This window comes from Diceros bicornis, chromosome 23 (genome assembly GCF_020826845.1).
Source record: "Diceros bicornis minor isolate mBicDic1 chromosome 23, mDicBic1.mat.cur, whole genome shotgun sequence".
Classification (NCBI taxonomy): domain Eukaryota; kingdom Metazoa; phylum Chordata; class Mammalia; order Perissodactyla; family Rhinocerotidae; genus Diceros; species Diceros bicornis.
This window is the reverse complement of record NC_080762.1, coordinates 7,659,168-7,682,224: the sequence shown is the minus strand read 5'-3', so window position 1 is coordinate 7,682,224 and position 23,057 is coordinate 7,659,168. Positions and strand designations below refer to the sequence as shown.

General features: G+C 39.2%; 2 protein-coding genes across 8 annotated transcripts in view; one reads left to right on the top strand and one right to left on the bottom strand.

Annotated features, from left to right (window-relative positions):
• L3MBTL3 (L3MBTL histone methyl-lysine binding protein 3) overlaps nucleotides 1-14,318 on the top strand; it is a 115,024-nt gene extending 100,706 nt beyond the window's left edge. For all 7 annotated transcript variants that reach the window (XM_058566307.1, XM_058566301.1, XM_058566304.1 and 4 more), the window contains 3 exons: nucleotides 7,317-7,486; nucleotides 7,703-7,765; nucleotides 13,417-14,318. In XM_058566307.1, the coding sequence (XP_058422290.1) occupies nucleotides 7,317-7,486; nucleotides 7,703-7,765; nucleotides 13,417-13,560 (377 nt within the window). In that variant the 3' untranslated portion in view covers nucleotides 13,561-14,318. The remainder of the gene's footprint in view (nucleotides 1-7,316; nucleotides 7,487-7,702; nucleotides 7,766-13,416) is intronic.
• A 3,208-nt stretch (nucleotides 14,319-17,526) lies between these two features.
• SAMD3 (sterile alpha motif domain containing 3) overlaps nucleotides 17,527-23,057 on the bottom strand; it is a 50,878-nt gene continuing 45,347 nt past the window's right edge. The window contains exons 8-10 of the mRNA XM_058566309.1: nucleotides 18,864-19,035; nucleotides 18,300-18,382; nucleotides 17,527-18,015 (exon numbers count right to left, since the gene is read on the bottom strand). Of these exons, the coding sequence (XP_058422292.1) occupies nucleotides 17,731-18,015; nucleotides 18,300-18,382; nucleotides 18,864-19,035 (540 nt within the window). The 3' untranslated portion in view covers nucleotides 17,527-17,730. The remainder of the gene's footprint in view (nucleotides 18,016-18,299; nucleotides 18,383-18,863; nucleotides 19,036-23,057) is intronic.

The following is a 23,057-nucleotide window of genomic DNA, read 5'->3' as shown; positions in this document are numbered from 1 at the left end:
CCTGCACTGAAGACTTGTCTTGATTTTGCGTGAGACATTGGGGGATAGTTCCTTCAGGATCACCTTTATCAGAAATGTCGTCTTCAGGGTCCGGCACGGTGGCGCAAGCGGTTGAGTGCGCGTGCTCCGCTGTGGCGGCCTGGGGTTCGCCAGTTCGGATCCCGGGCGCGCACCGACGCACCGTTTGTCATGCCGTGCTGTGGCAGCATCCCATATAAAGTGGAGGAAGATGGGCACGGATGTTAGCTCAGGGCCAGTCTTCCTCAGCAAAAAGAGGAGGATTGGCAGATGTTAGCTCAGGGCCGATCTTCACCACAAAAAAAAGAAAAAATGTCGTCTTCTAAGGGTTCATCTGTCGCTTCCCTTTTTCCTACCCTAAGCCAAGTCAAGAATTTTAATACCTGTACTCTCAACCAGAATTGAGACACGTGGTGGGCAAATGTGTGTGAGCCAATTTCTACTTTGAATAACTACATTTTTATCTTTTAAACTTCATTTCAAGAGTCTGCGAGGATATGCTGTATTGACATAGCCTTCTACAGTTTTTGATGCATTGAAAGTGCTGAATAAATAACAGCTGGATGAACGATTTCCATCCAGTAAATAGTACTCGTAAATAGTGCAAACAGGCCTTTATTGTCCATTCTCCAAGAATCCACATAAGAAAAATATTCCTCATTTGATAATTGTCCGGAGAGATGAAATAGCAGTAAAACTGTGCAAAGATCCACGAAGTTATTTCTCTCACCCCTGTTCCCACCGAACGTCCTCTGGTGTTAAGAAAGCTCAGCAATTAATGGTGTTTTAATAATAGTATGTTTCCAAAAATACACTAAATTGCTTTCCAAGTCACCAGAGTAAAGTTATTATTTTTGAGTAACGATAAGTAGTTTATTTAATATCAGCTTCTGGTTTTATATGACTTTTATTATCTAAATAATATGTATTTATTATAGAATAATTAGCAAATACAAGGAATTAAAAAGAAGGAAATCAAAATTACCTGTAATTTTATTTTCTAAGATACTATTTTCTGAATTTCGGTATCTATTTTTTGAACTTTTTACATCTGAAATATTATACAATTTTGTAACCTGTGGTTTTTTTTTTTTTTTTAAGATTTTATTTATTTATTTATTTTCCCCCCAAAGCCCCAGTAGATAGTTGTATGTCATAGCTGCACATCCTTCTAGTTGCTGTATGTGGGACGCGGCCTCAGCATGGCCGGAGAAGCGGTGCGTCGGTGCGCGCCCGGGATCCGAACCCAGGCCGCCAGCAGCGCAGCGCACGCGCTTAACCGCTAAGCCACGGGGCCGACCCAACCTGCACTTTTTTTAACTACCTAGTATTACAACTATTTTCACATAAATATTTATCCTAATTATAATATTAAATATTTTCCCTATGGATAGATGTAGCATCATTTAATGAATCAATCTCTATTGGGTATCTAGGCTGTGTATTTCGTATCTCTCATTGTTGTAAATGCTATTGCAGTAAACCTTAGTGGTGACTAGGATTAGGTTTGTGTGTGTGCCATGAAAGATGTATCAGTAAGGTAAAGTGGTTTATTTGTCTCTCACATAGGGGATGTTCAGAGGTAGGTGCTCCAGGATTTAATGGTACCCAACAGTATCAGGAAATGAGGTTCCACCTGTCTTGTTACTCTGCCTTGCAGAGTGTCTATTCCCAAGGCCATATCTTGGTCAAAGGTCCTGGAGGGCTAGCCATTCAATTAGTATTCTACCCGGTAGGAAGGAAGGTTAGGGTGAGGAAGTGTTAGTGGGCATCTTGAAGTGCTCTCACTCTTCAAGGGCACTTCAGAGTTGTTGCAAATACCACTTCTGCTTATTTCCCGTTAGTCCTATGGCCACATCTAGCTACAGGAGAGGCCGGGCCCTGTAGTCTTCATTCTGGCTATCGTTATGGACCTAGCAGAGAGCCAGCCTGGTGACTTTGTTATAGATGATTGTTAGCATGCATGCTTAATAGTTTCTTAAGATGAACTTCTAGACTTGGAATTGCTGGGTCAAAGGATAATAACTCACGGGGAACCTGTTTCAGGTGAGAGAAAAGACTTCTGCCCACAGCTTCTGAGACTTGGAGTGTTTTGTAGTTACTTTAGCATGATGATGGTAGGAATGGGAAACATTTTTTTACCTCACTGAAAGGTGCTATCTGACCAATCCAGAGCATTCTGCAGACCCTAATGGTGGTATGCAGGTACGTGTTCTGTACAGGGAGTGAATCTAAATTCACTCAAATTGAAATTTGATTGTAAAAAGAGATCCTAACAGTACAGCCCCCATACAATTGCAATTTCTCATGGTTCGTAGGGCCAGGGATCTTGGTGGTGCTGTATTCTAAGACTGGGAGCTACTTTTCTGCTGGCCCTGATCTGACTTCTGGGTAGATTTCACTCTTCAAATTTTACATAAAAATTTTCTCCTGTTGTCTTTTTTCTAATAAAGCATTCTGATCTTTATGCCTCCTCTCCGTGACCAGAGGGTCTTCAGTGCCTATCTCTCTCTGTCTCTCTCATACATAAGTACGTGCTTCACTAAAAAAAATTCTTAAGAAAAACTAGTGATTATTTGATTATTAATCTGAGCAGATTCATTTGTTCATAAAGATAATATTTTTCTCTGTACTGTACTGTTTCTCATTTTAATGTACTGTAAGTTTTCTCTTCATTTTTGTCTTGCCATTCTTGAGGATGATGCTTTCAGTTCTACAAATAAAATTTATCACTTGTTGGACCAAGAATCAGAAAGAATTAACATTCCTAGTATACACTAATTTTAGTTAATTCTCTGTCAGCCTAAAATATTTTTAACCCACATTTGCTTAAGCATTTCCATCCTATTTCTATTCTAAGTAAACTAAACAAAAACAGTTTTTGAAGAAAGACAAAATACCACAGAAAGATCTTGCTTTTTATTGGAGGACGGGGAATTCATGGTCATATGTTCCTAAAAGCCATTTCAAAGAATTTCAGTATTTTACTTATTTTTGTTGCGAATGCTTCTTCCTCCCTGTTCCACCTTCCTTCACTTCTTCAGGTCGTCCCAGAAATATATATCCCTGCTATTCATAAAGCATTAAAAGTCATTCAATTTCTAGATAAAGTAAAAAGTTTCTAAATGGTATTATCTTTGCAAAGATTAGTGAGAACCAGACCTGGAAATCACCCATCAGTATTGCGTCCAGTGGTGTAGAATCAAGTAGAACTAAAGAACTAGTTCCAAATGGAGCAGGTGAGAAGACAGTCTGACCATATGCCTTTGGTAAATTCTCATTTCAGGAAGCTTCAGAAAATACAGAAAACTCCTTAAAAAGTATTGTTTTTTATGCAGGTAAATAGTTTGAGAGGAGGGTGGTAAGAAATGTGATCCTAGTAAATGATGGTGGCAGAAACATCTTCCAGAACCAAAGGCTTTGTTTTCCGAAACAGGTTGTGCCCATTCAGGTCTACTCTTCCTTACCTTTGGCTCCTGGAGCCGAAGTCTATTTGCATTTATTTTAGTCTATGTCACTTGTTAAAATAAAAACCTGGCATCACATTCTGTGCAGTGCAAGGAATCAAATACACATTCACTCAAATGAAGTTGCTTTCTTCATCCTTTTGGATTGGGATCACGCCTAACACACTATTATTCCGAAGTGATGGCATGTTCTGTGGCTGGTAAATACGGCATTTGCCACACTTGCCAGAAAGACTTCTTGGGCCCCAGGGCGTGAGTCAGTGCGAAAGAATCAGCAAAAGGAGAGTCCTAAAGTGAATGATGCACAGTTGGTATTAGGATTGGCGTGGCGTATGTGTCTAGGTCCATTTATAGTATCAGCTTCAGAGGCATGCAGAAGCTACCAGAAATATAGGTGCTGTAGCGTTTTTAGTCATTTCTTTAGAATAGCTCAGTTGTTTTTCTAAGAAATAATGATGTAGGAGCATTAGAAAAAAACTGTGAATGATACAACTTTAGCAGGAAATAGAATGAAAATAGCATGGAGCTCCAGTGAAGGAGTGAACAGTACCCAAGTGTGAATAGAATATGAACAGTTATAGAAGGGAGCATATGGCTTTGGAAAAGACTGACACTTATTATGTGGCAAACAATCAGAATACAAATTATAAAGTATAAAGTAAGCTCTATTGTTTTATTCTAGTGTGGAACTAAAAATCTTACCATTTCATATAAGCCTGCCTCATGAAAGATTTACAAATACTGTCTTTCAAATGACTGCTAAACTCTTGGGAATATCTGAGATTGAGGAATGTTTTTAAGTTACCCCATATTTATGCTAAAGAAAAACATCTTAACTCTGGGCAACTCTGAACTCTGGGCAGTTTAAAAAAAAATAAAAGAATAAAAACAAACTGGTATGGGTTTATATATTTGGCTCATAATAGATATTCAGTAAAACAAGAGGAGAACTTAAAACCAATTATGAGATTCATTGAATGAAATCTGGAAAGAAGGGCTATGATGGGTTTTTAGAAAATATTTGAAGAATTGCCATGTTTCATGTGGAGCAGACACATTTTTCTATATGAGCTCACTCAGGTAGAACCAGGACCAGTGGGTGTTAGCTCCAGTAAGACAGACTTTTTTTTGTTTAGCATAGGGGCTTTCTAACATTCAGAGCAATTCAAAATTTAGATTAGGTTGGTCTAAGAAAAAAGTTATTGAACAACCACAACAAAGCAGTAGTAAACAAAATTTTTAAAAACTGTACCACTTATAATAGCAACAGAAAACATCAGATACATAGGAATAATTGAATAAAAGATGTGCCAGACCTCCACATGAAAATGATGAAACATTAAAGAGAGATATTAAAGACCCGAAGAAATGGAGGGATATACCTTGTTCTTGGATTGGGAGACTTGATATTGTGCAGATGTTATTTCTCACCAAATTGATCTGTATTCAGTGGTAATCCCAATGTAAATCCTAGCATTTTCTTTTTCACAAGCTGATCCTAAAACTTGTATGGAGATGCAAAGGGATAAGGAGAGTCAAGGTGATCTTGAAGAAGACCCAGATCACAGATATCAGTGCACTTATAAAATGATGGTAATTAAAATCTGTGGGTTAGTCTAAAGAGACCAGTGGAACATAGAGAATCTGGAAACATATTTATGTTTAAGCTGGCATTGCAGTACAGCGGGGAAAGGGTGGTCTTTTCATTAAATCATGGTTGGGCAATTTGACATCCATGTGGAAAAAAACATGAACACTGTTCTTTACATCATACTATACTCAAAAATAAGTTTCAAATGGATTGTAGATCTAAAAGTGAAAGATAAAACATACAGTGTCTAGAGGAAAACAGAAGAGACTATCTTCAGGACCTTGGGGTAAGCAAAGATTTCTTCAGTAGGCATACAAAGCACTAACCACAAAAAAAAAATTAATAAATTAAGCTTTATTACAATTAAGAACTTCTTTTTATCAAAAGACCCTATTAAGAGAGTGAAAAGGAAGACACAGAGTGGGAGGAGATATTAGTGATATATATTTCCAAGGAAGGATTCCTACCCAGAGAATATATAAATATCTTCTACAAATCAGTGAGAAAAAGGCAAGACAACTCAATGGCAAATTGGGCATAAAACATAAATAAGTACTCACAAAAGAGGTTCTCCATATGGCCAATAAACATAGGAAAAGATTGTCAACTTCATCAGTCATCAGACAAATGCAATTGTAGCCAATGTGATACCACGACCACCCACCAAAATGGTTAAGGTGAAACAGATAGTACCACGTGTTGGTGAGGACATGGGGCATTTGGTACACTCTTACACTGTTAGTGGGTGTGTACTGTACAACTGTTTTGGAAAACTGGCAGAATTGGCTGAAGCTTAATGTACACAAACGCTATAACCACAAAGTTCCAATCTTCAGTATATCTACAACAGAAATGCACACGTATGTTCAAGAAAAGATACATACAAGAATGTTCCTAGCAGCACTGTCGGTAATAGCCAAAAATGAAAACAACTCAAAGCTCATCAGCTCCAAATTGTGAAATATTCATAGCAGTGGAAAACCATACAGCAAAGAGTAGGGGAGTTACAACCACATAACAGCAATGAATCTCACAGACATGCTGTTGAGAGAAAGGAGCCAGATACCGAAGTGTTCATCTAACTACAATTCAGAAACAGGGTAAAGAATTGATGGTGTTGGAAGCCAGGGAAGTGATTACCCTTGCTGGGTGGGGTGTGATTGGAGGGGGTTCTGGGTGTGCTGCCATGATTCTTGATCTGGGTGGTGGTGGTTTGAGTGTGTTCACTTTGTGAAAATGCTTTGAGCTGTACACTTAGGATTTGTGTAGCTTCTGTAAATAAATCTGCAAGGAAAAAAGTTTAAACTATTCTTAGAGATACCAATGACTAAACTAGGTAACCACTTGGCCAAGATTTGTGGTGGAGTTGAAGTATTGCTGTAGCTGAGCTGGTGTCTAGAGGGGAGAGTAAATGTGAAGGAAGTGCCTTTCTTCTGATGGGTTTTGAGCAAGTAGTTTCCAGAAAAAGGTTTCTGTTCTAAGGGATCTTCAGGAAATAATTATTGACAGACTCTAAGTCAAGAGTCCGAAGGACACAAAATCATTTGCTAGAAAATGGCTATTTTAGGAGAGCAACAGTAAACTAGGTTTGGATTCAGAAGATTTAGCAGATAAATGGAATATTCTATAGTTTTAGTTTTGACCTCCACAAATGAAAAGATGACAAAAGCATTTGCCTTTCTGCTGTTTTATTTTTATTGCAATAATTTCATATCTTCTTTCAAAAAAAATGAAGTTGGCTATTGAAAAGTCAGTGTGATTAGTAAGTAGAAATGGAAAGAACAGACCAGAGCTGAGATAAAAGGAGAGAACAAGTATAGTAGCTGCAGGTCAACACAGTGGCTGGACCTGAGCACCAGCTCGGCCGTCACTTTGACAACATCCAAAGCTGAAAGGGGAACAAATACAGTTTCCTAAGGTGAGAGTTATTTTCCTTGTCACTAAAGCTGAGAGGCAAATTTCTTACCTGAAGCATTAAAGAGGCGATGTTGGATGACATAATGACGCAGTCTTCAATAATGGGTGATGTGGCAAACGTGGAAGTTGAAGTCACAGGTTGTTTCTTATGGTGACTTTCAGTAAACACAAAGGCGGGTGTAATTATTCCGTGAATGTATGTTGAAAGGAACCAGTGCTTTAACTGGCCCCCCGCAACTCATTGTGTCTGAGGGACACGTGGCATTTGGGGCTTTCTTTGCTGCTTCTCAGAGAGTGATTTCCCATCTCTTTCACTCGACCAGGTGCCCGGGAAGAGCCCAGTGTGCAGCAGGCACAGCGTCGGTCGGCCGTCTTTCTGTCCTTTAAGTCCCCAATTCCGTGTCTGCCCTTGCGCTGGGAGCAGCAAAGCAAGCTTCTTCCAACCGTAGCCGGCATCCCAGCCAGTAAAGTTTCCAAGTGGAGCACAGATGAGGTATTTTTATTTTCTTTGTCTGTCAGGGACCAGATAAAGGAGCACAGGCTTAAGGATCAGACACAATTAATGTGTGTGGGTTGAGTCTTTTTTTTTCTGAAAGAGAAGAAATTACTCAGAGAAACAACGAGAATATATAGGTTAAGTATTTTAAACCCGTGGCATTTAGATTCTGACTTCTTTTTTAAACTGGAATTTTGATATTTTTTTTGACAGGTGTCAGAATTCATACAGAGCTTACCTGGGTGTGAAGAACACGGAAAGGTATTTAAGGATGAAGTAAGTGTTCCACTAAATTGTGGTGTGTTACTTAATGGGATCAAACACTGAAATGCAGTGAACGGTGAAATGTTCTGAATTGGCAGAGGGGGGACGAGATGGGTAATGTTGAAATTGACTAGTTGATACAGAGTTGTCTAACAAGCAACAGTAATCAGTTGTATAAAAATGTCTTTGTGTGGAATCAGATGCAGAGGACATGGTTGCACCACATTATATCCCACAGCAGTAGCCCTAGACTCATTATTAAAAGAAAACACAAAACTTAATAGCATGCATTTATATAGTTTGTAACACAGAAAGAAACCAAAGAAAGAAATAAGCAACACTTTATTTTTAATAAAGTGAAATTATTTTATTATTTTATTTTCAAAGATCATTTTAACAACACCCAGATTAACTCCATTTGAGGCTTATAATAAATAATATTACCATTATTGCTAACACAGTCCCTTAGATCTTCTATATTTCTCAGTAATGTTTATAATAACTGATACTCATTGCAGTCTGCTGTTGGAAGATTATTTTATTAGTTGTTTTCAACTACCTGTCCAAACCTTCAATATAAGGTATATTATTAATATTACAATATTATTAATCACCCCATATATTGAAGGTTTGGACAGGTAGATGAAAACACCTATATCACCTATATCAAGCATGAGAACAAAGGAATTTGGCTTCTAACTACACTGGAAGTAATGCTCTTCGAGTCCAGCAGGAGACTCTCTTCACTAGAGACCTTTAAAAATAAGCCCCTCGCCTGTCAGCTCCTCCAAGCAGAACAGTCAATTATCACTCTGCTCTTGGCTGCGAGAAGGTAAAAGGAAGGCTAAGTAGTCTCAGAAGGCTTTCTCCAGCATCTGCTCTCTGCAGTTAGGAGCGTATACACCTTGTTTGCTCCTATATTTAGTCCTTGCTGATGAGAAGAGCACACTTTCAATTAAGAGCATCGCAGGCATGTGGGGACAGCTAAGACTCCAGCCACTGGTCGCCAGTGTCCCTATACTGTCAGGTTTCATTAATGCTTTAGATGGATGCTGTTAAAATGCACAAGGATCTGATTTGCAACATCTTTTCCCTGATTTATGTTCTTATTTCAGAAATGTTTTATCTTCTTTCTAGTTGATCGTTAATTGGCAATTATTTAGATTTTGAGTTTCTTTCCTTAGCTCCTAAGTCTTAAGTGTTCTTATGGACCACTCTCAGTTCATTTTGATCCCTGAACAGACTTAGATATCTGCAGGGAGCTGTGGCTCTTTCTCTGAAGGAGTCATGTAATCGTTACCTTTGAAAATGATCAAACGTTTTAAAAATAAATTTGTAGTACATCTATTTTATAAATCCTGCTTTTGGTTCTGTTGCTATCTAGACAATCCATGTAGATTTACTCTGTTATTTAAAGTAAAATTCAGATGATACCTTATTTCTTTGAATAATTTTTTTCTTCATGGCGTATTATCTTTGGAAACACTCCTCAGGCACCAAATACCCTCAAAGGCAGATCATTCTTTTGAAGAGTGAGACAGTGAATATTCCCTGTCCTCATGTATCATTCATATATTCATTCGTTCCATTATTCATTCATCCTGTGAACTTTTGTTAAATTCCTACCATGTGTATGCTACTCTGTGTAATGCTCTGGTGAGAGGGTTGATTCAGAGATAGGAGGACACAATCCTTGCTCTCAGATGGCTCAGAAGGTCAGCAGGTGTTGGTTTTGAGTCCCAGATGTAAACTGTACAACAAATCTAAAGTCTATGTAAGTCGTCCCTAAAAGGGAAAGTACAGGTGTTAGGATGGACTGTTATTTGAAACCATCCTTGCCTTCTCTTTCTCTTACGTACTCCACGTTTAATCTGTTGAAAATCCTACTGGATGTATTTTAAAAACATACAGGGATTCCAACGATCTCTACCTCCACCACTATCTCTCTGATCTGAGCCACCATCATCTCCCACCTGGATTAAGGCAAGAACCTCCTGGCTAGTCTCCCTGGTTCTCTTTTTGATCCTCTCCAGTCTCTTTGCATAGCCAGGGTGGTCCTGCCAAAACATAAGTCAAATCATGTCACTCCTCCATTCAGATCCTTGCAGTAATTGAATCAGAGTACAAGCCAAAATCCTCACAAGGGCCTGCAGTCTGAGCCCCATGACCTCTCTCACCTCCTGAGCTGCTTGTGTCCCCTGCCCCTTGCTTGCACTGTTGCACACACTGGCCTCCTTGCCCTGCCTCAGATTGTCCAGGCTTCCTCTGGCTCTTCCCTCTGCCTGTACTGCTTTTCCTCCGGATGTTCACATGGCTCCCTCCCTCTGCTCGGATGGCACTTCTCAGTCATCCTACCCCGACTGTCCTGGGTGACATTGCCACCTGCCACCACACATTATCCTTGCCCTATTGCCCATTCATCTCTCTCCCCAGCCAGCTGGTTTTTCCATAACACTCATCACCTTTTAAAATTAATTACTTTTAACTAACTACCAAATAATACGCTTATTTATTATGTTTTTTGCTTATAGTTTATCTCCCACTACTGGAGTGGAACCTCCACAAGGAGCTTTTGTTTACTTGCTTGCTTGTTGCTATCTGTTTTATTCTCTACTCTATGCCCAGGCCCAAGAGAGTGTGTGGCATATAATAGATGTTTAATAGGTTTTTGTTGAGTGAATATACTCATACTTTTGCACAGAGAAAGACATTCAAAGAGCACATCGCTGTGATTTGCAGAGTTAAAACATTGGGAAGGAACTGTGAGTGCTTAGTGGAAAGAGCGATGAAGTGGAAGGCGAGAGCCCTGGGTTCCAAGTCTTCGTCTGGAGGTTTGGGCCTTTCACAAGATACTTAGTCTCTGGAGTTGGACCAGTTTAGGCAGCACTAAGGCATACAAACAAAAAATAAACCCAGTAATCCATTGCAGTGATCACTGTTTTTAGAAAGTACTTTGTTTTTTTTCAAAATTTTTTAAATTGATGTCATAATAGTTTGTAACATTGTGAGATTCCAGTTGTACATTATTGTTTGTCAGTCACCATATCAATGCGCCCCTTCACCCCTTGTGCCCACTCCCACAACTCCCTTCCCCCTGGTAACCACCAGACTGTTCTCTCTGTCTGTGTGTTAGTTTATATTCCACATATGAGTGAAATCATACAGTGTTTGTCTAGAAAGTAGTTTCTTAAATTAAGTTTATTTCCTTCCAATTGAGGCTTGTCCTATGGCTACCCATCAGAGCAGCCTGAATGTAATACACTGTTGGGCACTAACCTCAAGATGATTTTTTCTTTGTAGTGTAACCTTAAAAATAATAATCTACCAAACTTACCCTCCTCATTGTACTCCTAGCTTTCAGATCCCAGCCTTGCAGTTCTCTGAATGTTCCTTTCCATCAGTCATCAGCCACATTAACCTCTTCTTTAGTCTCAAGAGGAGACTCAGTCGGCGCCAAGGTTATAATAAGCTCGTCAGTCTTGGTAGTGAACTCCTTGGGACCCGGTGCGTTAGCTGACATTTTCATTAATGATGTAGGAGACTTCTTTCAGACCATTCATTCTGCTAAGGTCTGCCTTGGTTGAGTGACGAGTTCATAGATCTGCCTCTCTGCTTGGCCTTGCTTTAGCAGAGGGCTGTCATAGCACAAGCAAATGAGACCAGAGCAAATGTTTCCAAAAAACAGTAGAACATTCGTCATACCTGCCACTTAACTCCTCTTACACCTGGAAATTAACATGGCAATGTCTTTCCTTCTCAGTTAAGACAGCAGGATGTTTCCTTGCTGAAAATTAGCAAACTTTTTCCACGTCATTGTTAATTGAAGTTGTATAAGATGACTCTAGTTCTTACTGCTTAGGTGTGTAGGCAGTTTATGTTTACAGGTTTTTTATTTTTAGATGAGACAAGAAAATTTTAAGAAATAGTTATTTAATTATATCAGCCTTTATTTAGTGAACCGTTTACAGAATTTAGAGTAGAATTAGTTAGCTAGGGCTGCTGTGACAAAGTGCCATAAATTGGTAGCTTAAACAGCAGAAATTTGTTGTCACCCAATTCTGGAGGCTAAAAGTCAGAGGAAGGTGAGAAGTCAAGGTGTTGACAGGGTGGGTTGCTTCCTTCCTAGGACCTGTTCCAGGCCTCCCTCCTTGGCTTGTAGATGGTGTTCTTTCTTTCTTTGTCTTCACATCATCTGCCCTCTATATGTGTCTGTCTCTGTGTCCAAATTTCTCCTTTTAATAAGGACACCAGTCATCTTGAATTAGGGGCCCAGCCTACTCTACTGGAACGTCATCGTAACTAATTACATCTACAGTGACCCTGTTTCCAAATAAGGTCACATTCTGAGGTTACTGGGGCCTAGGACTTCAACATACAGATTTGAGAAGGACACAATTCAACCCAGAACTGTGTACTGCTATCAAGGTTTCCAGTGTACTCTGAGGCAGAGGACAAATGCATGTTTTACTTTTTGTGCAATATGGGAAAACTGAAGGAGAAGTCAGTCAATTTTTTTAAGATGGTGGAACTCCTCAAGAGCTGAAAGTCATACAAAAAGATTCTACTTCTTTGCTCTGCCCACGAAACCACGTCATCTTCCTTAGAGTGTCTTTGAACCTCAAAGTACTCTATTCTGTAGAAGCGTGGATTTTTAGTCTTAGAAGAGATGCAGAGAGAGGAAAGGCGTTTCTCATAGTTACCCAAGTATTGGAAGAACCAGCATGGAGTCTGCATTTCTTAACACCAGTCTCATGTTTTTCAAACTACACTGTTGATTGCCCTTATTAGTAACTGCTTTTCTTCTGTATATGAAGAATAATTGTGGCCACTTTAGAAATGAATATCATCACTGATGCTTTTCTTCATGGTGGAAGGTGAAAAAAAAAATTGTTAGCATGTAGCTGATGTTTGCCTGATTTCCTTTGTTTGTATCCATAAACATCTGTGTACCTCTTCTCATCTCTAATTCTAAAACCTACCGCGAGGGGCCGGCCCCGTGGCTTAGCAGTTAAGGGCGTGTGGTCCGCTACTGGCGGCCCAGGTTCGGATCCCGGGCGCGCACCAACGCACCGCTTCTTCGGCCATGCTGAGGCCGCGTCCCACATACAGCAACTAGAAGGATGTGCAACTACGACATACAACTCTTTACTGGGGCTTTGGGGAAAAAATAAAAAGGAGGAGGATTGGCAATAGATGTTAGCTCAGAGCCGGTCTTCCTCAGCAAAAAGAGGAGGATTAGCATGAATGTTAGCTCAGGGCTGATCTTCCTCACAAAAAATAAATAAATAAAACTGTTAAAAATAAATAAATAAATAAAACCTACCGTGATATGAACGGGAGTTGAGACACCTCAGATTTTTCCAAATTCTTCTCAACTCATTGCCTAAATCAGAGGAATCACAAGCACCTTCCATTTTCCTGCTGGCTGATTTCTTGATTTTTTCAGATGAGTGAGTTTTACTTTGCTTGCAGTCCACACTCGGGTGTGTTGTTGTAGATAAGAAAGGTCTGCTTATCAGGCAATGTTGTTTGTGCACATGAACTCCTGTCTGTGCCGTTTTAGTGTTGCTGTGTAGAAGACAGCTGATAATTTAACTGTGAATATTTCCCACAACACTATATCTGATTGATTCACAATCTTTTGTCTCTTCCTCCCATTTTAGCAAATTGATGGAGAAGCATTTCTGCTTATGACCCAAACAGACATTGTTAAAATTATGAGCATTAAGCTGGGCCCTGCTCTCAAAATTTTCAATTCTATCCTGATGTTCAAAGCTGCAGAGAAGAACTCTCACAATGAACTTTGAAGATGGTGAATTTTGAATACTGTCAGCTTTCTGCTTTAAAGCTCATGTTTTATTCAAAGCACAAGAACAGTTATAACTCCTAAGTGAGAAGTCTCCAAAACTCAGAAGAACAGTGATATCGGATTATTTATATTCCTCGAGAGACAATGTATATGAATTCCTATGAAAGTGCTCGAGCTTTTAACCGGGTACTGTTGAACAACAGTCATCTTTTGGTTCTGTTCACTGAGCTAAATTTATCTTTGTAAATCTTTTTGAGGCTGGAGGGTGGGGGGAAAGGGGGACTTCATTAATTATTTATGGATAAGGGGGGCAGAGTAAGAACTTTCCGCATTTTGTAAACATAGTTGAATTCTCTTTCATGCACACTGTTTTCTTTTTCAATACTTTCAGGAATCTTTTTATATAATCAGATTTCAACTTAAACCAAATTAGTCAAAACCTGGCGAAGTGCGGCCAGCGGGACTGTTATGTGTATTGTTGATTCTGTGCCATATTTTGAATTGCGACATTATGCTAAGTATAACTTTGCAAGTAATGCTATTGCCTAACTGCTTGTCATAATTTGTTGGGGCTGAATAGTTGTAAAAATTACTTTCCTTTAAATCAGTGTTTTTACTTTTGCACGTATTATGAAATGTTAAACAAATTACTTTTCACCAGCATCTTTACGATAATTACCAAAAACATGTATATAAATAATGGAATTGAAAAATAAAATATATAAACATAAATAAATTAGGTGATGTATAATGACATCAGTCTCATAGATCGTGGTGCCCTGTGTGTTTACACGTCTTCAATAGTATCAGAGGAATATGCAGTTACATTGGGGGGGAGGGGGTGTTTGTAAGGTTCTGGAACTATTTATGAGATTATCTTGAGCTTCTCGCTAATGGTCATCGAGGTAACTGGTGCTCCTCAGAGATGGGTAAGGGCTCATTCTGTGGATAGAAACACTAATCCACACAGAGCTGTGTCTCAGATCTTGTGGTGTCCTCTAAACCCAAAGCTTTTCTTCAGGGTTGACTGAAGAGAGTATAGAGATTTTACTGAAAAGGCAGGGTGGGAGGGAGCAACAGCAGTTTACACTAAATGCTCGCAGATCAGGGAGGCGATTTCCCAAAGCAATTATTCAAAACCTGTTTTGGAAGACCCTTCTCTCTGTAGAGCAGTTTGCCTCAACATATAAGCATATAGGTGCCCTTTAAAGGAAAGCCCTTGGTGACCTATGAACTGATAGTGGTAGTGTTTCTTTGCAGGAATGCATTTCCAATGCAAGAGGTAAATTGTTTTATCAGCCTTCAGATGTAGTTTCTAATTCTGGGATTGGACATTTATTTAGGACTATTTAAAAGTAAAGTAAGTTTGCAGCATGCTGTCTGAATTCCGGGGAAAGTTCCACCTCTCTCCTTAGTTGCTCTCATTTTTCCTGATGTAGGACTTCCTCTGGTGTCCCCTGTTGGAAGTCTGTGAGCAGTCCTTTGCATTTGTCATAATTCCAGGTGAAACAAGATCCATGACATCTGCAGGGTCCCATTCATTTCTTTGCATGAATCTGCTTAAATAAGTTTTTCATTGTTGGTTTTTTTTTCCCTTTTTTATGTTTTCTTCAGAATTTGTACATTCAAGTTGCACTTGTTATATCTGACATGAATGAAATAAAATCTTAATTGCAGATACTCTTTTACATAAGTATGATTTTTAAGAAAGCTTGTCAAATAGGAGGGGTGAAAGAGAGCAGGAACAGTACCAAACATATGGGCATTGAGAGCTGTGTAATGGATCTGTAGGATTCAGAATTGTTTGTTGAACTATGTCCCAGATAATGTGAAGAATGACACACAAAGGAAAAATTATATTACTTGGTCAAATAGGACTCATGCCCTTTGGAGACTTCTCCTTTCTGGTTTAAAGCATATATTTTAACAAAAGGACTTTCAAATCTTACTGAAAACAGCACTCATTCTAAGCAGCATGTTGTTATATGTTAGAGGCGAGCATTAAGCATCCTTAGGGTGGAGCAGTCTACCGCAGGAAGTGGAAACCTTTTCACCATTCCATCCCTGAGATATAGTCTAAGTTTTAACGGAGGAAATAGGGAGCCATGATGACGGGGAGGTCCCTGAAATGAGAGAAGCAGGCTTGGGGTAAGATAAAGGGAGAGATGGGGGATGGGGAATGTGGAACCTGATTCCCATCTAAAGGCATTTAAAAACATTACACTGTGCAAGCCAAGTGAGACCTGTCTGCAGGTTGAAATATGGCCCCAGGCTGCCCTTTTGCAACTTCTAGATTCAATGGACTCAGCCTCCAAAGAAAATAGGGTTATGTTAGTCAAGCAGTATTGGATTTTACCAAGTGGCAGGGCCATGCTGGGCACTGGGGACAGGTGCACCATTGAAAGAGACAATAAAGCTTCCCTGAACCTGCCCTGTGGTCAGCTCATGTCTGTGTCATGTTTGCAGCCAAACTTCCCTGCAGTTTCCTGCAGCCCCACCCCTGGCCCTCTGCCCCAGCCTAAAGGAACAAGGGAGGCTTTCATTCAACCTCAGCCAGAGAGATTGTGGACCTCTTGAGGAAAGGAATTGTTAAGAACTTGGCAAATTCATTTGGGAGAAGAGGAATAAGACAGATTATGAAACTTACAAATGGGGGGAGGAAATATTCAGGAAAAATAAAGGAAAGTCTCTAAGGAGCTAAAGGCACATTCTCATGAATCGGAATAAACGGCAACTGTGGAATAGGGACTAGGTTATGTGAAAATGACATGTACCGAATTGTTACTCACTCTGCCTGTCCGTTCTCGTAGGTGGTGACTGGTCATTGCAGAGGTGGGCAACTGACCGTTCACTTTCTTTATCTCACTGACTTAAGCGTTTTAATAGCAGTCCTTATAGAGAAAAAGATATTAGAATAAATCTTTTGCAGTATTTCCAGAGATGTATATTATAAAAATATTTCTTCAGTAAGTCATATGAACCTCTTTCTTCCTAGACTTTTTAAGAAATTTAATTTGATGAAGTAACCCAGGAATTGCTCATCTCATTGTGATGCAAGAATTAGCAACTGAAATCTCTTCAGTCTCCAAACCAACCTGTTCTATCAAAACCGATGAGTGATGTTGATATTGTGATGATGACAGCAAGGGGCACCTTAAAACTGTAGTGTTGTAGTCTCTCCTTGTGAAATACTTGGGAAAGAGCGAAAGTGCGCTGAGTCTTGTTAGACCTACAAAGTGCTTGTGCAGCCATCGTTCTGAACAGAAGGAACAGAGTTACAACCTGGGACTCCGGGCTGGATGAGGAACCAGAAGTAGGTCTCCTGAGAGATGCTGGAGGGCAGGTCTAGGAAGGGGCCTACCCTGAAAACTGGAAGCTGAAGCCCAAGTGGCTCTGGGAGTGACGAGCCAGCTCCATATTACGGATCCGAACAAGCCCAGGCAGCAACCAGGGCAGACACGAACACCGAGGTCAAGGCCGGGGAACACCAGAAACCGTGTGGGGAGACAAGAACCGGGTGAATCGTTACACCTTAATGGGGGAAGCAGTGGAACATGACACAGGTCACAGGTGCTCGGAGATCGGTGCCAGCGAGATGGGCCCACGGTGAGGAGACCTCAAGAATAAAGCAGCCCTTGTTCTCAACAACTGTGGTTGAAGGAAACCCACCAAACGTCCAGAGCCAGGCAGGTCAGCTGGGAGAGACAGAACTGGGAAGTATATGCATCCTCTTAAAATGTTAAATTCAAAATGTTTCCAAGCAGTGGTCAGACCAATGAGGCAGCCTACGGGCCTCAGATGTGCAGCTCCTGGGCATTAAGTCTCTCAAAGGTGGGCACGTGAAGTACAAAGTCATACCCCAATCCAGAGGATTTGAGGAAATCTGAAGTGTAGTGTCTTTTAAAAAATAATGCATCCTTGAAAGTGTAACTTGGACCATGGAATTTCTCAGACCTCAAAAATAAGCAGCTAAGTAGTATTTTATTACAGACTTTCACAGAGAACTTAAGTATCTAAGTGTAAAGATAGAAGGCATTGAAATTCATTCACACCTTTGAGACATGACTTTCTAATACCTACCCACTACCGTACCCTAAATTTAAACAACTTTGTATAAAAGTTTCAGCTGCCCCAGAGATCAATTCTGATACAATATTTGGCGTGATCATTAAGTGACTGGTTGTTGAAATCCTACTTGCTTTTCCTTTTCATTCACAGAAGGAAAATAGGGACTGTGCATATCAAAAATCAGTGTTTCTAGAAAGTTGAGGGTTTGGGACAGTCTTCTTGGACACTCGATCCCAAATACGTGAAAGGCAGCTATGAGAGCAGCCAAGGCCGTGACACAGTCGTCTACTTGTGTGAGCCTCTCTTTTTCTAAATACAAAGAAAATTCACAGACATCAATGTTGAAAGGGTTCTTAACTTCTAACACAGGCGTGGACACTTGCACCTGAAAAAAAAGGATAATGGAGTCACCACCCCATGATGTGTAAAATAGCTAAATAATACAAGGTTCTCAATTTAACCATGATATTATAATAAATTAGCTTATTGCAATTTTTAGCATATTTGCAAATATGACAAATTTGTCATATTTATAAATTTGTCATGTTTACAAATTTGTCAAATTTGTAAATATGACAAAACATTTAAAAATAGACCACCATCCCATTTTCAAATAAATTATATAACTGTGTGAAATGTCAAACCAATGATCATTGATACACTGCATACCTTCTCATTCATAATGACAAAAAGGCTGGGATCATCCCCAAAAACATCTGGTAGGAGTAAACATGTGGCTGTCATCTTCATATCTGTCAAAGCAAACAGTCCGAGTAAAAATAAACTTTTACCAATTGTTGTAAGCAAAGCTAATATTAAAACTTCTGGATTTTTTTTTAATCGTTACCTTCTACAGAGAACAGCTAGCCTTCTTAGATCAGTGTTTCTTGACCATTTTGAACCAACATCCCCTTCAATAAACATTCAAGATCTCATGTTCTGCCCCCAGATCACAGCCAGTAGAGGATAAGATCCATCAGCCAGGATGATTTTATCATGATTTACCTTGTGATTTATATTATGAAATTAACAAGTTACTGGCTCCCTAAATATAATTTTACAATATTGAACGTACTTTTTAAATCTATACCTCCTCCTATTTGAGAAATTCTTTTTTCTTTCCCACGTGTTGTTTCACTAAATTTTACTTATTACCAACACAGAACTTTTCTAATTATCTTGAATTATACAGATAACTGAGACCAGATCACCCCACCCCTCAGGTTTACTAACGTTTCAACATGTCTTCATCTGTGTGCTGTTTCATTTTTTCTTGCAATGCGATATGGATTGGATTGTCCACCACTGAAAGAGAAGTCAGTATATTTTCTGAATAGGATTCCAAAATGTGCCTTGTTTTCTTATAGATATCTGTTCTTGTAAGAAGTTGGAATTCTTTAAACATCTGAAAAAAGAAGTAAAATACATCAGATCACAAGAAAAGCTAATGCATAGAATGTAAGGAAGTAAATAACACTTAGAATATAGAATTATATTAAGCTTTGAATGCTAGTTTAAAATATATACTAGATATTCAAGTAGCTTTAGTGGAGAAGTAAAGACTTAGGACGGAGGAGGAGAGAAGAATGGAAGCCCACAGTGAACAGGAAGAGATAAATGATGGACATGGCAATCTTCTCAGTCCATAGAATTAAAACTCTGGATGCAGATTCAACTAAACAATGGTTCTGCACAGCAAAGGAAACCATCAACAAAACAAAAAGACAACCTAACAATTGGGAGAAGATATTTGCAAACCATACATCTGATAAGGGGTTAATCTCCAAAATATATAAAGAACTCATGCATCTCAACAACAAAAAAAACTAACAACCCAATTAAAAAATGGGCAAAAGACCTGAACAGACGTTTCTCCAAAGAAGATATACAGATGGCCAACAGACACATGAAAAGATGTTCAAAATCATTAACTATCACGGAAATGCAAATCAAAACTACAATGAGATATCACCTCACGCCAGTCAGAATGGCTATCATTAACAAGACAGGAAACAACATGTGTTGGAGAGGATGTGGAGAGAAGGGAGCTCTCATACACTGCTGGTGGGAGTGCAAACTGGTACAGCCACTATGGAAAACAGTATGGCGATTCCTCAAAAAATCAAGGATAGAACTACCATATGATCCAGCTATTCCACTGCTGGGTATTTATCCAAAGAACTTGAAAACACCAATGCGTAAAGATACATGCACCCCTGTGTTCATTGCAGCGTTATTCACAATAGCCAAGACTTGGAAGCAACCTAAGTACCCATCAAGGGACAAATGGATAAAGAAGACGTGGTATATATACACAATGGAATACTACTCAGCCATAAGAAACGATGAAATCCAGCCATTTGTGACAACGTGGATGGACATTGAGGGTATTATGCAAAGTGAAATAAGTCAGAGGGAGAAGGCCAAGTACCATATGATTTCCTTCATTAAGTAGTAGATAATAACAACAATAAACAAACACATAGAGACAGAGATTGGATTGGTGGTTACCAGAGGGGAAGGGGGGAGGGAGGAGGGCGCAAGGGATGATTCAGCACATGTGTGTGGTGATGGGTTGTAATTAGTATTTGGGTGGTGAACATGATGTAATCTATGCAGCAATAGAAGTATAATGATGTACACCTGAAATTTATACAATGTTATAAACCAATGTTACTGCAATAAACAAAAAATTAAAAGAAAGAAAATAAATAAATAATGGTTCCAAAGTATATATGCGTATTTTGGCTATTTGGATTACCCAGCTAAGATTCTAGGATCTTACATTTCTTTAGGTAAACTACATTGTTATGTTTTGGCAGTGTCCAACAAGAGGCAAAAAAGAAAATTGTTAGGTTTTAGGAGGCAAACCTTGGAAAATAGCTAAGCATAGTATCCTAAAGGGAAAGGAGAGAGCTTTAGAGACTCTGTAAGATCAGACAGGAATAAAGAGTGAGAAACAGTGTAAGTGTAGGAGATTTGACTTCAAGATCAAAGCACCTCCTGCCCCTGCCTAAGTTCTTCCCCTCAGAGAATTCCACCACCACTGTCACCCTCCCCACTGTTTTTCTACAGTGGCATTATAAGACTATTCATTACCCACTCTAGTAGGAATCAACGTAATCATCATTTTCCATAAAACTCTGTAAAGAACCGTACATACTACCCACTGGGTCTCATCGTTCCTTGAATATTTTAGTAGATCATAAATTGCCCAAAGATTAGGTCTAAAAGCTGTCCGAAAACCGGAATGCACATTCTCATGAAGGCGTAGTGGCTATTGTCAGGCAGCCCTCAGTGGACCACTAATCTAGATTAATACCCTAAAAGGGTCTGCTCTCAGCAGGGAGTTATGAAGTGAAGTATGAAGTGGGGGAATATTCCTCCACTTTCCTGGGCGCATAGGCTAGGAATTTTTTTAACCTTTTATTTTGAAATAATTTCAAGTTTACATTAAAGTTGCAGAAATAGTAGAGCTCGTGTATACCCTTCGTGCAACTTCCCCTGATGCTAATAATTCTGATCCATTTGAAAGTAAGCTGTAGACATGATGCCCATTTCCCCTTAACTCTTCACTGCATATTTCCTAAGTACAAGGACACCCTCCTAGGTAACCATAGCAAAACCATCGAAATCAGGAAAATCTAATCCACAGACCCCATTCAAGCTCGCCAGTTGTTCCAGTCATGTTCTTTCTAAGTCCTGGATCTAATCCAGGAACACATGTGAGATTTAGGTATCATGTCTCTTTAGTCTCCTTCAGACTTCAGTCTAAAACAGCTTCTTGGTTTTTCCTTATATTCCTTGACAATTTTGAAAAGTAGAGGCCAATTCCTTTGTAAAACGTCCCTCATTCTAGGTTTGCTTTTAGGAAGAATGCTAGCACTTCTCACTGCATCAGGAAGATGGTAAGTGGTCCCATTATTAAAGATATTAACTTTTATCACTTGGTTAAGATGGAATCTGCAGGTTTCTTCAGATTAATTAATTAATATATATGTTGTACTTATTAATTAATATATAGTTGTAAGTATTTTATGGGGAGATACCTTGTGTTTATGTAAATATCTTCTTCCTCTTGTAACTTTGAACATGAAATTTAGCATCCATCAATGATTCTTGCCTGAATCGAGGATTACTATGCGAGTTGCCAAATGGTAATTCCATCATTCTTTCTAAATTTATTAGTTGGCTTTCTACTCCAGCATAGAGCTTATTCTTCTTCCACATTTATTTATTTATTCCTTTATTTCTATCACTACAGACTAATAAATTTCTATTTTACTCAAATCGTTATAAATCTGGTTCTTTATTTGTATTCATATTAATTAATTATAAATATAATCATACCTATATTAATATAAATATAATTATTTATATTAATGCTCGGATTATCTAGATTTGGCCAGTGGGAGCTGCTTCAAGCTGACTCCTGTGACCTCTTGACATAGCCTATTAGTCTGTGATCACTTCCTTAATTTCTAGCACCACAGAATATCTCAGGTTCATCTTGTATTTTTTCTGCCCAGCCCTGGAATCAGCTGTTTCCCCAAGAGCCCTGGTTCCTTTTAATTGAGACTGGTATTTAGAAACTAAGATTTCAGCCCTAGGAGTGCTCCTTGTTACAGAGGTGTTATTGCTCTAGGATTTCTCACAGAACAAAGCTGGGAAGCATGTATTTGTACACATACACACGTCTATATCTGTTTAGATACCTATATAAATATTAAAAACAATGAGTTTACACTGATACCTTCAGTTCCAGCCCAATACCACAGGGCTTATTCTAACTTCCCTTTCCATACATTCTAACTCTTCAACAGTGAGAAACTTGGCTCCCATTATCCTCAGTGTATTGACTTATTTGTGTACTTTCCCCACACCTCATGTAGCCAAACTCCCAGCCGTGAATGTTCAGCCACAGAAAAGCCCCTCTCTCCACAACCCCAGGTTTTGCCCCACAGGTTACTAATCTTAATCCTTTTTCTTTTTGTTATTGAGATTGGATAATTTCTATTGATCTATTTTCAAGTTCACAGACCCTTTCTGTGCATTTCTCAATATGCATTTCCCTATCCAGTGATGTTTTCATTCTAGATAAACGTTCTTTTCACTTCTAAATTTCAGTTTAGTTCTTTTTTAACATATTTTCCATTTCTCTGCTGAGATGCCCCACAGTAATGGTAGATGGAATTCACTGGTCTTACCATGTTCCCCACCGTCGTGAGGCAGCTGGCTTGATAGAAGAGTGGAACGGCCTGTGAAGACTCAGCTAGAGCACCAGTTAGCTAGCAATTCCCTGCAAGGCTGGAGAAAGATTCTCCAGGAGGCTGTATATGCTCTGAATTAGCATCCAATATATGGTGCTGTTTCTCTCGTAGCCAAGATTCACGGGGCCAGGAATCCAGGAGTAGAAACCTGGAGTGG